At 44.7% G+C, this 14,456-nt stretch overlaps 2 protein-coding genes across 6 annotated transcripts in view; one reads left to right on the top strand and one right to left on the bottom strand.

Annotated features, from left to right (window-relative positions):
• The first annotated feature begins 350 nt into the window (after positions 1–350).
• gnrh2 (gonadotropin-releasing hormone 2) lies at positions 351–6,163 on the top strand. 2 transcript variants are annotated; one of them, XM_048234488.1, is made up of 4 exons: positions 351–593; positions 1,591–1,711; positions 5,534–5,617; positions 5,983–6,163. In XM_048234488.1, coding segments are annotated over exons 1-4 (246 nt in total). In that variant the 5' UTR covers positions 351–591; the 3' UTR covers positions 6,022–6,163. The 2 variants fall into 2 exon arrangements, with proteins under 2 accessions (XP_048090445.1, XP_048090444.1); XM_048234487.1 differs by having other exon boundaries at positions 355–593; positions 1,564–1,711.
• Positions 6,164–7,743: 1,580 nt separating this feature from the next.
• lmo7b (LIM domain 7b) overlaps positions 7,744–14,456 on the bottom strand; it is a 41,131-nt gene continuing 34,418 nt past the window's right edge. For 3 of the 4 annotated variants that reach the window (XM_048234442.1, XM_048234444.1, XM_048234441.1), the window contains 6 exons: positions 13,511–13,566; positions 12,776–12,950; positions 11,432–11,725; positions 10,354–10,465; positions 8,815–8,917; positions 7,744–8,215 (listed from right to left, as the gene is read on the bottom strand). In XM_048234442.1, coding sequence (XP_048090399.1) covers positions 8,196–8,215; positions 8,815–8,917; positions 10,354–10,465; positions 11,432–11,725; positions 12,776–12,950; positions 13,511–13,566 — 760 coding nt within the window. In that variant the 3' untranslated portion in view covers positions 7,744–8,195. The remainder of the gene's footprint in view (positions 8,216–8,814; positions 8,918–10,353; positions 10,466–11,431; positions 11,726–12,775; positions 12,951–13,510; positions 13,567–14,456) is intronic. The other variant, XM_048234443.1, reaches the window with a different exon arrangement.

Raw genomic sequence — 14,456 nt, forward strand, 5'->3', positions numbered from 1 at the left:
ATATTTCAATTGTACACAGGAGAGATATGAAATTCCAAGTGGATAGGGGATTTCACATAGTGGCCAATCAACAACCAATCATTTTTACCATCAAATGTATAGATTCCCTTATGTATGAGAGCAGTGAAGTCTGGTCTCGGGTCTCGGGTTTCTCCTCTGAGCCGTGGGGTCGGGTCAGGCTGAGACTTGTAAGTCCACACACGGGGGCACGTGTGGATTACGTCTGTTTGAAGATGATAATTGGAATTGAGCCGTTGGCTCTTACGCACACGAGTAGCCCGCCTCACCCTGAGGAGGAGGAGGAGGAGGAGGAGGAGGAGGATGCACAGATGAAGGCTCCAGCAGGAGATAAATTTGGGTGGAGAGCAAGAGGAGATTCAGACACCACCTGGAAGCTTCTTCACCAGTTCAGGACGAGTGAGTGGCGCATAAGGATCCACACTGAGAGAGAAGTCAACAACAACAACAACAACACAACAGGTCAGAGAGATACAAGTTCCTCAGAGCTACTCCAGAGGTTCTACATCACACAACAGGAACCCCAGCACCAGCTGAGAACAGGACCTCCAGGAGGAACCTCAAAGTAGGAACATGTAAGAGCTTTTTAAACTCTCTCTTATTTTGCACAACAGTGTATAAAGAATTAAGGATTAAAGGGGAACTTGGCAACTATTTCAACTTAATAAACCCGTTTAGAAATCATTTGGATGGTTAAATGACCTGTTCCGGTGAAAATGGTGACTTTCCCCGCTGCCCCTAGCGTCCCCAGGCGGAAAACCAACCTTGCATCATTGAGACTACCGTCCTGGAAAGAGAAGTGAGAAACAAGAAACTCGTTTTAAATCGTGTTTTTTACCTTGTAACATCCACATAGTTCTGCCAAACTTATGCTAACAGTTCGCTAGCTTGTAAACAAATCCATGTGCTTTATCGTTACCTTTTCACACAGTTTGAAATAGCATAATGTGCAATTTCTCCAGAGAGAATGGCAGAAATGTCTGTTTCAGACAAATGACCCAGCCATGTTTGCACATGCTAATAATAAATGGGTATACAGATGGTTATGCGCTGTCATTGTGTGAGTGTGTGTGTGTGTGTGTGTCATTGCGCTGTCATTGTGTGAGTAGGTGTCACACAGGAGCAAATGTGTGTATGGGTTCATCATGAGGTGTGGGGTGTGTATGAATGTGCACATTTGTGTCTGCAGCTTTGTCAATTGTGTGTGTGTGTGTGTGTGTGTGTTTCTGCACATCTGGAGTGTGAATGTGCATTTAAATCTACAAAAAGTTTGGGGATGGTTAGTGTATATTTTTTCATCTCTGCAGCTTTGAGTATGTCTTTGAGGTATGTGTTTATGTACTTGTGTGCAGTATTGGTAATTGTGTGTTTCCTTGTGTGTGTGTGTGTGTTTGTGTGTGTGTGTGTGTGTGTGTGTGTGTGTGTGTGTGTGTGTGTGTGTGTGTGTGTGTGCGTGCGTGCGCATGCGTGCGTGTGTGTGCGTGTGTGTGCACGTGTGTGTGTGTGCGTGCGCGTGTATGTGTGTGCGCGTGTGTGTGTGAGCAGAGCCCCAGTGATGGTGTGTGTGTGCAGGCTGATCCTGCTAGCGGCCGTGGTTCTGCTGCTGGGAGTGGAGCTGTCTCGGGCTCAGCACTGGTCCCACGGGTGGTACCCGGGCGGGAAAAGAGATGTGGACACCTTCAACTCAGCCCAGGTGGGTCCCCTGGGTCTGGCCACTACAACACCAGCCAGCAATGATAATAATAATAATAATAATAATAATACATTGTATTTAAAAGTGTGTTTCATGACACCAAAGGTCATTTCATATATATCACAGTGAGTATGCTAAGTAATGCCGAAAGAGATGGGTTTTTACATGTGTATGCAATGACCACATTCAAACAACAACAACTTGCAATCTATATAAGGCTTTACCAAGACACCCGATGTGCGTTACAGTGAAGGCGGGAACTGCACCACCAATGTGTAGCACCCACGTGGGTGATGCATGGCATGGCAGCCATTAAGCGGGTCACACACACACATACACACACACACACACACATAATACTTTAGAACTTCAACAAAATAGTTATATAAATACATGCACCTAAACATATACTCACACATTACAGTACATATGCATACATACATATATACATTTGTTATGACTCAACAATGCCCCATATCTACATAAATATTTTATTTGGGCCTGAACATGGTGGATGGTGAGTAATTGTTTTATAATCCTCACAAACAGTAACAAAGCCTTGGCAGCCAACACCCTTTGTAGCCAGCAGCTGGCCCGTTGGTACCCTGCTTCTGCTGAACGGTTCGGTTGAAGCTAATCAGGTGTGGCCTGGGTCAGTACCTGGATGGGGGACTGTCTGGGGAAACCAAGTGGCTGCTGGAGGTGGTATTGGTGGGACCAGTAGGGGGCAGTCTTCCCTCTAGTTTAAGAGTAATCCCAATGCCCCAGTGGTCACACTGAGAGATCCTGTCCTTTGGGTGAGCATTTGCTGATCTCCTGCCTAAACTCCATCTGGCTACCTGATCATCCAGTCTTTGGGTCGAACTGCGCGTGCGCAAGGCTTCACGACACCAATCTTGCTCCAGCAGCGAGATCACAACACATGATTGGCACGATGTCTTCACAACACACCATATGATTGGCTCAATGTATTCACGTCGACGTTTTGCCGAGGAAGGGGTGGGATATGTGTAGACAACGGCCATATTGGCGTGACAAACTAGCAGAGGTGGAAAGTAACGAAATACATTTACTCACGTTACTGTATTGAGTAGTTTTTCTGTGTATTTTGTATTTTTTAAGTAGTTTATAAAATCGGTATTTTAAATTTTACTTGATTACATTTTGAGCGAAGTATTGTACTTCGCTACATCAAAAATCCCATCCGTTACTTGAGTAAACAAAAAAAGTTAAGACTAACGAAAACAGAAAGGGAGAGAAAAGTAATCCCGCCCTAAACCACTAGCCTAGTGATAATGATCAGCATGTAGCCTACAACAGGACATGAATCAAGCTGGCGCCATGCAGTCTTTCTGAAAGTGATGGGAGATGGAGCTGGAGCTGGATCACAAATGTGTAGCCTAACCTATGAAAGTGTATTTTCCGCTATTTCAATGGGTTGTCTCAGTTCGTTTTAGCACTAATGATAGCGGAGATATTCAAGCAAACACCATGGGATTTCGTGTTCTGACGTTTGTGCTCACCTTTCTTTGGAAAGAAGTTTATTAGCAGTTGTTTCCCCTCGTTTTGATGTCTCTCTTTTTAATAACCTGACTTGGCTTGGAGAAAAACATTGCACCAGCAGCACAACAATTAGCGGTCCACTACTAGCGATGCTCAACTAAATAAACAAAAGATAGACTACCTTATGAATGTGAAGGCGGACTAAACCATTTAGCTCTTTAGCAAGGGAGAGTGAGAGTGACCTTAGACAGTTTTCACTGTTTTGTATACAAAATCCAGTCAGTCAAACTTTACATTTCGTCTGACATTCATTTTGACATTTAATTTTGAAGTTAAAATATTCAGGTAAAATAAATATATGGTGGACATATAGTCATATATATTTTCAGTAATTAACTTAAACTTCCAGTGAGTCTATTCGAAATTTTCACCACACATTATATTAACACACATATAAAAAATCCAAAACATAAGAGTTATGTGTATTAAAGTGGAATGACACAGGAAAAAAGTATTGAACGTGCCTACTGAAATTTCTTCAATACTTTGTAGAAAAGCCTTTAGACAGCTTCAAGACATTTCCTGTATGACAAAAGGTATTAGTCACAGTATCAGGTGTGATTTTGGTCCATTGTTCTAAACAGATTCCAGGGGTCCCTCTTGTGAATCCTGATATTTAGTTACTTCCAGAACTGTTTAATTGAATTTAATTGAATTGGCTGCCTTCAAGTCTTTCTGGAGCTTTCTCCGAGTGGTCCTTGGCTCTTGGAATTGACTATCCTTCTGACTCCCTGGTCAGAAATATTGCGTGGCCGGTTGATGATGCAGTGATGTTTCTTCCACTTGCAGATAATGGCCCCATGCTGCTTACTGAAGATTCTGAAGTTTTGAAATGCATCTGTAACCAGTTTCATTGATATGTTTTGCAACAATAAGGTTGCAAAGGTCTTGGGAGAGCTTTTTGCTTTTATCCATCATGAAATGTTTCTTGTGTGACACCTTGGTAATGAAAAACCTTTTTATAGCCCATCAATATGTAGGCTACTAACCAAGCTTATATTAATTTGCACAGATAGAAAGGATAACTACTCTAACTACTTACAGATTCCAGCTCGTTCCTTCCCTTTCCTTGCCTTAATGCTTTTTCTTAGCTTGTTCAATACTTTTTCCCTGTGTTATTCCACTTCATTACACATGACTACTTATGGAGTTGTTTTTATGTGTGGATTACCTGAATTATTAATGCCTGGTGAAAATGTTGTGCCCCCTGTATTCCACTTTTCAAGGGCCCTCTCCTCCATTGGGGCCCTATACTTCCCACTCTCCCCCCTAGTTCGACACCCCTTTAATCTGCTGAACCTTCTGCTCATTTCCAAATATAAAAAAACTCTCTGCAACTCAACATTAGCCTGCCTGCCTCAGCTGCCTGTGAGGGGCTTTTCAGTTGTGCTGGATTACTGTTCATTGCAAAGCGACGCAAGGATGAGTGCAACTAACTTTGAAAATCAACTACTGCTCAAACTTAAAGGAGAACTCCGGTGATTTTTCACATAGATCTCCATTTCTCAACGTCACCGAGTACTGTCGGTATGAACAAAACTGAAACAATCGGTTTTACCTAGCTCGAGTTGCTGCAGCTACAGCGCTACACACTAGGAGCATGAACATGGCTGCCTTAGCTGCTGGCTGCAGCAACTCGAGCTAGGACCAAAGTCCTTTTCAGGCAAGTACCTCCACTCCACTCGGCGGCCATATTGCAAAACTTTTTGGGCACTTATCATGCATCTATTTCGGCAGAAATGCCACCAATCTTGCTCCAGCAGCGAGATCACAACAGATGATTGGCACGATGGCACTCAATGTATTTTACAACACACCACATGATTGGCTCAATGTATTCACATGTCAACGTTTTGCTGCGGAAGGGTTGTGATATTTTGTATACAACTGACTAACCCCATGCAACTGGTTGTTCTGGTACCCTATAAAAAAAGTAACTAAGTAACTTTTACTTAAAGTACATTTTAAATGAACTACTTTTTACTTTTACTTAAGTACATTTTCAGATCGGTATTTTAACTTGTACTTGAGTAATATTTCATCAAGGAATTGGTACTTTTACTTGAGTACAATATTTTCGTACTTTTTCCATCTCTGCAAACTAGCCCCATGCATTTCTATGGAGTATTTTTTGAGTGCTGTGTCTCCACATTAGAAAGTCTCTGGTGTCACCGGCACGATGAGAGAGACCTCACCACCAACATCTGTCTGGAAAGTGCTAGACTACATATTGGTAAATGTGTGTCTGTGTGTCCATAGATCTCGGAGGAGATTAAGTTATGTGAGGCTGGAGAGTGCAGCTACCTGAGACCACAGAGAAGAAACATCCTCAAGAGCTTCCTGGTGAGGGTTGTGCAATCATTTTTGACACCACTAAATACTGTTTGATAATTTGCACGATCAAAACAATGTGTGCCAGCTCACCTAGGACACGCTGATTCATATTCCAAACCCATTGATTTTCATTAAAGTTTGTATTGTGTTGGGTGTATGTTGTATTGCAATTAATGTCACACTACTAGATACAATTACTATTGATTTTGTTGTACAATCATCCAACTACTCATAGCAAAACATTGTGTGTTTGTTTATGTGGCAGAAGGGGACACTGTTGGGGAGGGCCGTGTGTGTTTGTTTATGCGGCAGAAGGGGACACTGTTGGGGAGCCGTTTCCTCTCATAGCTCATTCCATTCCGTTTTCCTAACAGTTGGATGCTTTGGCAAGAGAATTCCAGAGGAGGAAGTGACATCACTGATGGCTTTGTTCCTGGAGAGGATTGGCGTGAAGGCTGTGTGTGTCTGTCCTGTCGGCTCTCTGTTCGCGCTCAGGAGTTCTGCACATTTGACCCATTGTTGAAATCTTGTTTGATAAAGAAAAAAAAGTAATGCCTCAAGCAAAAAAGACGAGATGTCTCTTCTAACAGAAGTTATTTTTACAACACTGTCTTTTAATGTGCACACAATTTAACCCTCTTCAGTGAAAAAGGATGCAGCCAACAAAAAACACTGCATTTCAAACACAATTTAACCCTCTTCAGTGAAAAAGGATGCAGCCAACAAAACACTGCATTTCAAACACAATATAACCCTCTTCAGTGAAAAAGGATGCAGCCAACAAAAAACACTGCATTTCAAACACAATTTAACCCTCTTCAGTGAAAAAGGATGCAGCCAACAAAAAACACTGCATTTCAAACACAATTTAACCCTCTTCAGTGAAAAAGGATGCAGCCAACAAAAAACACTGCATTTCAAACACAATTTAACCCTCTTCAGTGAAAAAAAAAAGGATGCAGCCAACAAAAACACTGCATTTCAAACACAATTTAACCCTCTTCAGTGAAAAGGATGCAGCCAACAAAAACACTGCATTTCAAACACAATTTAACCCTCTTCAGTGAAAAAGGATGCAGCCAACAAAAAACACTGCATTTCAAACACAATATAACCCTCTTCAGTGAAAAAGGATGCAGCCAACAAAAAACACTGCATTTCAAACATGTATTTCTTGTCACTTCCTTTCTCCATTATCTGGAAGTGCTGCATGTGTGTGTGTGTTATCTGGAAGTGCTGCATGTGTGTGTGTATTATCTGGAAGTGCTGCATGTGTGTGTGTATTATCTGGAAGTGCTGCATGTGTGTGTGTATTATCTGGAAGTGCTGCATGTGTGTGTGTTCTTGTTTAACTGATTGTAGTCCTGTTCACGAGAGAGCCAAGTCAGCACTAAAATGGCAATATAATGATGATGGCAGAGACAGGAAGATGAAGAAACTGGTAAAAACCCTGTTGAACCTGTTCGCAAATTTGAGTTTGCTCTGAAGGTCCATCTGGAAAGGATCCCATTGACATCATTTTCTGAAATCACCAAAAATTTTCTTTACAATCGAGTAAACAACGCCGTTAAAAACCTTTGTTTACAAGAAAGCTTTGTTTGCTGCACTTCTGAAACAATTTGGTAAACCAATTTCAGTTTAATTTCACTGCCGGTTACACCCCTGGAAATCACAAAACGGGAAGATTGGAAATGGGCATCAATGGGCTCCTTTCCAGACAGACCTGCAGAATAAAGTAACATTTGCTAACAAGTTCGTCTGGGTTCACCCAGGCGAGCAAAACCCTCCACTGCTGAGGAGAAAAAAGGACAACAAATGTTTGGTTTGGGCAAATTTCATTATTTAATAGTTTTATTTACAAATAATTCTGAAGTTTATTATTTAAATTTTTAAAATACTCTAAATAAGCTCTTCCCATTCCAATACCAAACCTTACAAAGACATCAATCATCTCCCCGAGTTTTTATGAATAACAGCATGTGATTTAATAGGATTAAAAAGTGCATCCAACCTACCAGAGAGTGAATTTAAATATAATTTAAATATATGTGTTTTTTTTTATATATATATATATATATATATATATGAAGAAGCTAATATCAATGTAATAACAAAACCTCATACATCATTTCACATTCATGTACACGTCTCATTTTATTATTATTTAAATTTCCTTCATCATAGTCAGAGCCAGACACAAACACTCATCCATAAAAGTCAGACAACCTGGAGACCAAGAACCAGACCAGAACCAGAAGTTCTCCTCAACTGGACACAAGCACCTCTGGCCACAGCAGTACAAAATCCAACTGACCCACCTCATTCACACACTCTCTAACTGGCTATGAGAAAATATTAAAAACACTTCTACCCACTGCCAAGATTGTCTAAATGATATTGTGCATGTGTGTGTATATGTGAGAGAGAGTATGTGTATGTGTGAGTGTACTTTAAGTAGACGGTCTAAGGGCAGATCTTATGAAACATCCTGCATTATGGAAATGTGTCTGTGTGTGTCTGTGTGTGTCTGTGTTATGGATCAGCAATTGAAGGCGTCTCCTGGACTTGCTGCAATAATGGACTCTGGTCATTTGGGTATTGGGCGACCTGAAGAACAAAAATATCAAGTCAGGTACAACAGTGTCTAGATGTTTGCACCTTACACACAAACAAACACACACCTTACACACAAACATAAACACACAAACATAAACACACACCTTACACATAAACATAAACACACACCTTACACACAAACATAAACACACAAACATATCTCCATTTAAAGGCACTCAAACATATCTCCATTAAATGCACTCATAAACAATAGCACACAAACATATCTCCATTAAATGCACTCATAAACAGTAACATCTCATAATGTCGGCCATCCACTGAACCTGAATGCACATAACTAAGGTCAGATAACTATACAAGTTGGACTGGTAACTGATAAGGTCAGATAACTATACAAGTTGGACTGGGGGGTTATGGTCACTGGCTACATGAACAAACAGGAGTGGAATGGTTTGCTGACTCTTAATGCCCAAGCAGGTCTTCCATGGGGCATTATGTGTGAGATGTGTAGGATGGGATGAGATCCCTGAATGGGAAACAGTGTGTGAGGTGGTCAGTGTGTATTGGGGGTTTGTGAGGACACTGGAAGAGTTGATCTCAGGCTGTCGTGGCCGTAGCATTCTGCTCACCTCGGATCCGTCCGTAGCAGCCGTCGCAGAACAGCTGTCGGTTTCGGACCCGCACCTGAGATCCGGGACCTGGACGTCGCAGCTCACTTCTGCAGCTGACACACTGAGGAGGACGAGAGCAGGAGTGAGTGACACACACACACACACACACACACACACACTTCAACCCACCACCACTACACTACAATTATAGACACCAGGAGGGATCCAGATCAGCAGGGGGAACCCTTCACCTGTTAGACCCAATCAGAGCAGAGGAGGCTTTGATTGACAGGACCCTGCACTAATCCCAGCGGGAGCTGTTAGAGGAAGTAATTGAAGGGGAAGTATAGGCATTTAGTGTCAGAGTAGGAGACACAGGAACTTCCCCAAGAGAAAGCACAGTTGGAAAGTGCAAAGACGGGATGAGGCGAGCGTGTGTGTGTGTGTGTGTGTGTGTGTGTGTGTGTGTGTGTGTGTGCGTGTGTGTGTGTGTGTGTGTGTGTGGTGTGGTGTGTGTGTGTGTGCGATGTGTGTGTGTGTGTGTGCCCCCCCCAATTCCAATCCTCCCCACCTTTTTTATGCAGCCCTTGCCACTTAATCTACTAAACCCCTCTTCTACTGCACTTTTACCCCCCATAAATGCACAAATAGGCTGACACCAGACATAATTTCACTGCATTTCTTACTTCCAGTAACTATATGCATGTGACAATAAACTTCCTTGTATCCTTGTAATACAGTACTTGTTCAGAACACACACACAGCATAACTGGATCTGTGGCCGGTCTCCCTCATCAACAAGAGACGTATACTGATCTATATGCAGTATAGATGACGTGTGGGGTCTAGTTACGTTAGTTCTAGTAGAGGTCTGGCCTACAGTAGCAATATGGCATACACTTTCCAACACCAACCACACACACACACACACAGAGCCCTCTGATGTACGGTAATGCAAGTGTGTGATGAATTCCATGTCTAAGTGGATTTTGCTATTAGTGTGTAACGTGATTCCTGTGGAGTCTGGTCAGTCGAGGCCGAGGGGAGGAATGCTCTTAGTTAGGAGACAAAACCACATCGGTCAGGCTCACTTCTCCGCTAGAGGCCAGAGAAACAGAACATCGAAGTGACATCGAAGGTATAAGACAAGATTGCATCTCCCAAAAATGTTGAATAGTCAACCGTGTATCGCTTGATGGGTTAATTTTGACTAGTTTTTCCCCTTCAAATACATTCCAAACACACAGTGGCTGAGTGTGTTCTAACAGTACCTTCTCACAGTGGTGTGAGTGTGAGTGTGAGTGTGAGTGTGTGAGGGAGAGGGAGAGTGTGAGCGTGTAGAAGGAGGGATTGGAAGCTAGAGGGGGAGAGGGGTGTGCTGGGTGATTTCTCAGCAGTGTGGGGAGTGGGTGGGGTTACTAAGGAGCTCCGATCACCACCCTGACCCCGACCCCCACTGCCTGGAGCCTTCTGGACCGTACCAGGACCAGATAAGGCTCAGCTGTGGGCCGGGTCAGGGGTGAGGGGTCAGGGTTCTGTGCGGCCGACCCGCCTCACCTTGAAGCAGGTCAGGTGGAAGCAGAGGCCCAGAGACTCAATGACCATGGCAGCGCCCCGAGCCAGGGGACGCTCACAGCGCGTACACACCCTCCGCCCACTCAGGGGCTTGCTGTAAGGACCACAGGAACACACACACACAGAACGAACACACACATGCAGAGCACGCAGCACACAACACACACACATGCAGAGCACGCAGCACAACACACACACGCCAAGCACGCAACATGCAGCACACACACACACACACACACGCACAGGACAGTGAGGAAAATACATGCAGAAGAGAAAGATGTACATGGTCAGAACAGGAAGGTGAAACACACCCAGGTGTGTGGGATAGATGTTTGAAATAGTCTGCCTGAAGAATGGACCTGATAAACTGCTGGAGACACTCATTTCTTCAGTCGCTTCTCACAAGCACACACACACCCACAGGCGCACACACACACTGGCACACACACACACTGGCACACACACACACTGGCACACACACACACTGGCACACACACACACTGGCACACACACACACTGAACCAATGCACCCCAGCAAAGGGGACTCAAAGCATTTTTTTTACAAGTGCCTGCAGCGTCCACACCACATTCTGGTCCAAGTGCCTGCAGCGTCCACACCACATTCTGGTCCAAGTGTCCACATGGACCCAGTTTGAATCCGATCCCACCTCATATCTCTCTCTCTCTCTGCCCAATTCGCTTAGCATCATTAGTCCTTGGTGTGCAGATGACTCCATGTTATATTATATACACTATATATATATTATTATATAATATGAACTGCTCTGGAGACCACTGCACATTTTTTCTGATGCCATCCTATGGTTGCCGAGTGACATTCGAGTTGATGGTCATATTCAAATTTGTAGTGGTCTCTTAATTTTGAATATGACCATCAACTCATTCAAATGTCACTCAGCAACTGTAGAATGACATCAGAAAAATGTGCAGTGGCCTCTTCATTTTGTTTTTCCAGAGCTGTGTGCTTTAGACCCAGCAAACTAGCTTTTGAGATGTGTGTGGCCTCTCCTCGTTTCTGTACGAGTGACCTGTAGTCTACCTGATGCGCTGAGGGGACGTCTCCTCCTGTAGGGGGGTGGGGGAGGTGGAGGCGGGCCGGGCCCAGGGCCCCTGCCTCAGGCAGCTGGCGGAGAGACCGGCCGGGAGGGTGGAGGAACCTCCACCTCCACCACCGGCAGCTCCAGCCCCCCACATGGCTCCCATGCTGTAGCGGCCGGGGCCCCGGAGTCCTCCAACGCTGCCCATGGCTGAGTGCGGGCGCATGGGGTTGGAGGTGGCCGAGGAGGGCCTAGTCCAGGAGCTACCGCTGTGCAGGTCATCCAGAGACTCAAACCTGAGGAGAGAGGACACAGAAATTAATAAAACGAACATCATATTACACCCAACTCAAGAGCCTATCACATTACATGCGGCATGCGCTATCAAATGCATTATAGTTAATGGCTTGCGCACACAAGAACTGGTCTGGCGCTATGAAATGCATTATATTCAATGGCTTGCGCTATTTGGTAAAAACTGGTCTGGCGCTGAGCAAAGCGCAGCATTTTGCCGCTCTTGCGCGTGCCGCGGTTCAATCAGGTTGAACTTTGACCTTGGCGCGCTGTGAGTCGTTGGTATTTTGCACAAGAAAAATCTGTGGGACGTCACCTCAACCAAGAGCAAGCTAGCGGCGAACGCAGCGAATACCGTGTCCAATGTGAACGCCCCTTCAAGCTACTGCATGCAAACCCAGCTCCTTATCCACTACACTAGCGTCACCCCTACACACAGAACTGAGTGACCTCCGCCATGATGCTCCGGCTGCCGTTGCGGCCGGTGTCACGCGATCTCCCGTTTTGGGGGCAGCCGTGGCCTACTGGTTAGCACTTCGGACTTGTAACCGGAGGGTTGCCGGTTCGAGCCCCGACCAGTAGACACGGCTGAAGTGCCCTTGAGCAAGGCACCTAACCCCTCACTGCTCCCCGAGCACCGCTGTTGATGCAGGCAGCTCAATGCGCCGGGATTAGTGTGTGCTTCACCTCACTGTGTGTACACTGTGTGCTGTGTGTGTTTCACTAATTCACGGATTGGGATAAATGCAGAGACCAAATTTCCCTCACGGGATCAAAAGAGTATATATACTCATACTTATACTTGTGGCCATTCGGTATATTGTTCTGAGTCATGTGCTTTGTCATCTGTCATCTGTCTTTGTCTCCACCCATCTCCTTATTTGGTCTATACATCCTGTCTCATTAGTTTTCCCTCCATTTTCTGCTCCCACCTGTTCCCAGTTATTGTCTTGTTAGTCTGGTCCAGTCCTGTCTTTCTGTTAAGTAGTCTGTGTATTTCAACCCCCTCGGTCTTTTGTCGGTTAATCTCTCTTGTGATTTCTCATACTGACCTCCTGACGGGGTTGATGGGCTCCTTGTAGAGGCTGCTGCTGCTGCTGCGCTGGCGGATCCAGCTGCTGTCCCGGTTCAGCGGGGTCCTCTTGCGCATCTCTGCCAGGATCTGCTGCCGCTCAAACTCCACCTGGGACATCTGCTGACCCAGCTTCTTCTCCACCCGCACCGCACCTGCCAATCACAGGAGAGCATTACGCCAGCTGGGCCAATCAGAGTGGGGCGCTATTACATGAGGACCAATGAGAGGGACCAATGAGAGGGCAGTCAGGAAGAGAGGGACCGAAGAGTGGGACCAATGAGAGGGCAGTCAGGAAGAGAGGGACCAATGAGAGGGCAGTCCAGGGACCAATGAGGGGCAGTCAGGATGAGAGGGCAGAGGGACAGAAGAGAGGGACCAATGAGAGGGCAGTCAGGGAAGAGAGGGACCAATGAGAGGGCAGTCAGGAAGAGAGGGACCAATGAGAGGGCAGTCAGGAAGAGAGGGACCAATGAGAGGGCAGTCAGGAAGAGAGGGACCGAAAAGAGAAGGTTTCCATCAGAAAAGGACCAGAGAGAGGAAAGTATATAAACATGAAACAGCTCAGTGCATGGTATACTTGTTACATGAAGACAAAACACATCTGTGTTTGTCTGCTTTATGTTGCTATTCTGTCTAACAAAGAGGACATTTGTGTCCCATTTTACTTGGAGAGTCCCCTTTAGACTGTCTGAGATCCCACAGCCGCACTTACCTCTGTCTTCATGCTGGTGAAAGGAGTCCAGTGTTGGGGTGGACTTGGACTTAGTCCTGAAACACACACACACACACACACACACACACACACACACACAGGTATGAACACACTGGGAAATGCACTGAAATGGCTCATCAAGTAGACCAACAAGAAAGGACAAGGCACAACAAGCGGTCATACTTTAGACTTGAATGTCTTATAATAATTGTTTTTTTTATGTAGGCCATCTGACTTTACTATAAACTGTTATAGCATACACATACAGAACACCCAGACTGAACGCTAGAGCACCAGTTCCTCATCCTTAAAGGGCCAGCACACAGTTTCATACTGGAAGAGCTTAAAAACAGAACCAGAGGCACAATGCAGTGTTATTTAGCAGGACAATGTTCAGATAGATCAGTGGTTCCCAACTTTTCTGGCTCACGGCACCTCTAAACTCATCGCTCCATCCACGGCACCTCTAAACTAATCTTTTCTTTACTTTTTACGCTCAACCTCCTTTGTGAAAATAAGGGCGTTTTCCCCCAGAGATAGATCACAAGGTTTTCACACTGATTTTATCCCAGATCATAGGCGGACTCATTAAAAATGTTGCACTTGTACCTGGGTTTGATTTGTGTCCAAACAGCAACATTTAGAGCAGAGCAAGACTTGTAAACAAAACTCCAAACACGATTAAATTACTCCCATATTGGTCAGATTATTGCTTTGATTTTAACAGATGTTCCAGGCATAAACTACCGCTCTAGAGTTTGTTTTGTTCTGAAATAGAGTGTGATTGCTGTGTTCACATAAACCCAAATGGACCAGTCTCTTAGGGTGTCACTCCTCATTCAGATTCAACTACCGGTACTTCAAAAAAACAGGTGTGGAAGCAGCCCAAGTCTATTTTCTATGTACAACTGTAAATCATACGTAAACTACTCTCCAGTTTAAACCC

The sequence above is a fragment of the Alosa alosa genome, chromosome 23, assembly GCF_017589495.1.
Source record: "Alosa alosa isolate M-15738 ecotype Scorff River chromosome 23, AALO_Geno_1.1, whole genome shotgun sequence".
NCBI classification, from domain to species: Eukaryota; Metazoa; Chordata; class Actinopteri; order Clupeiformes; family Clupeidae; genus Alosa; species Alosa alosa.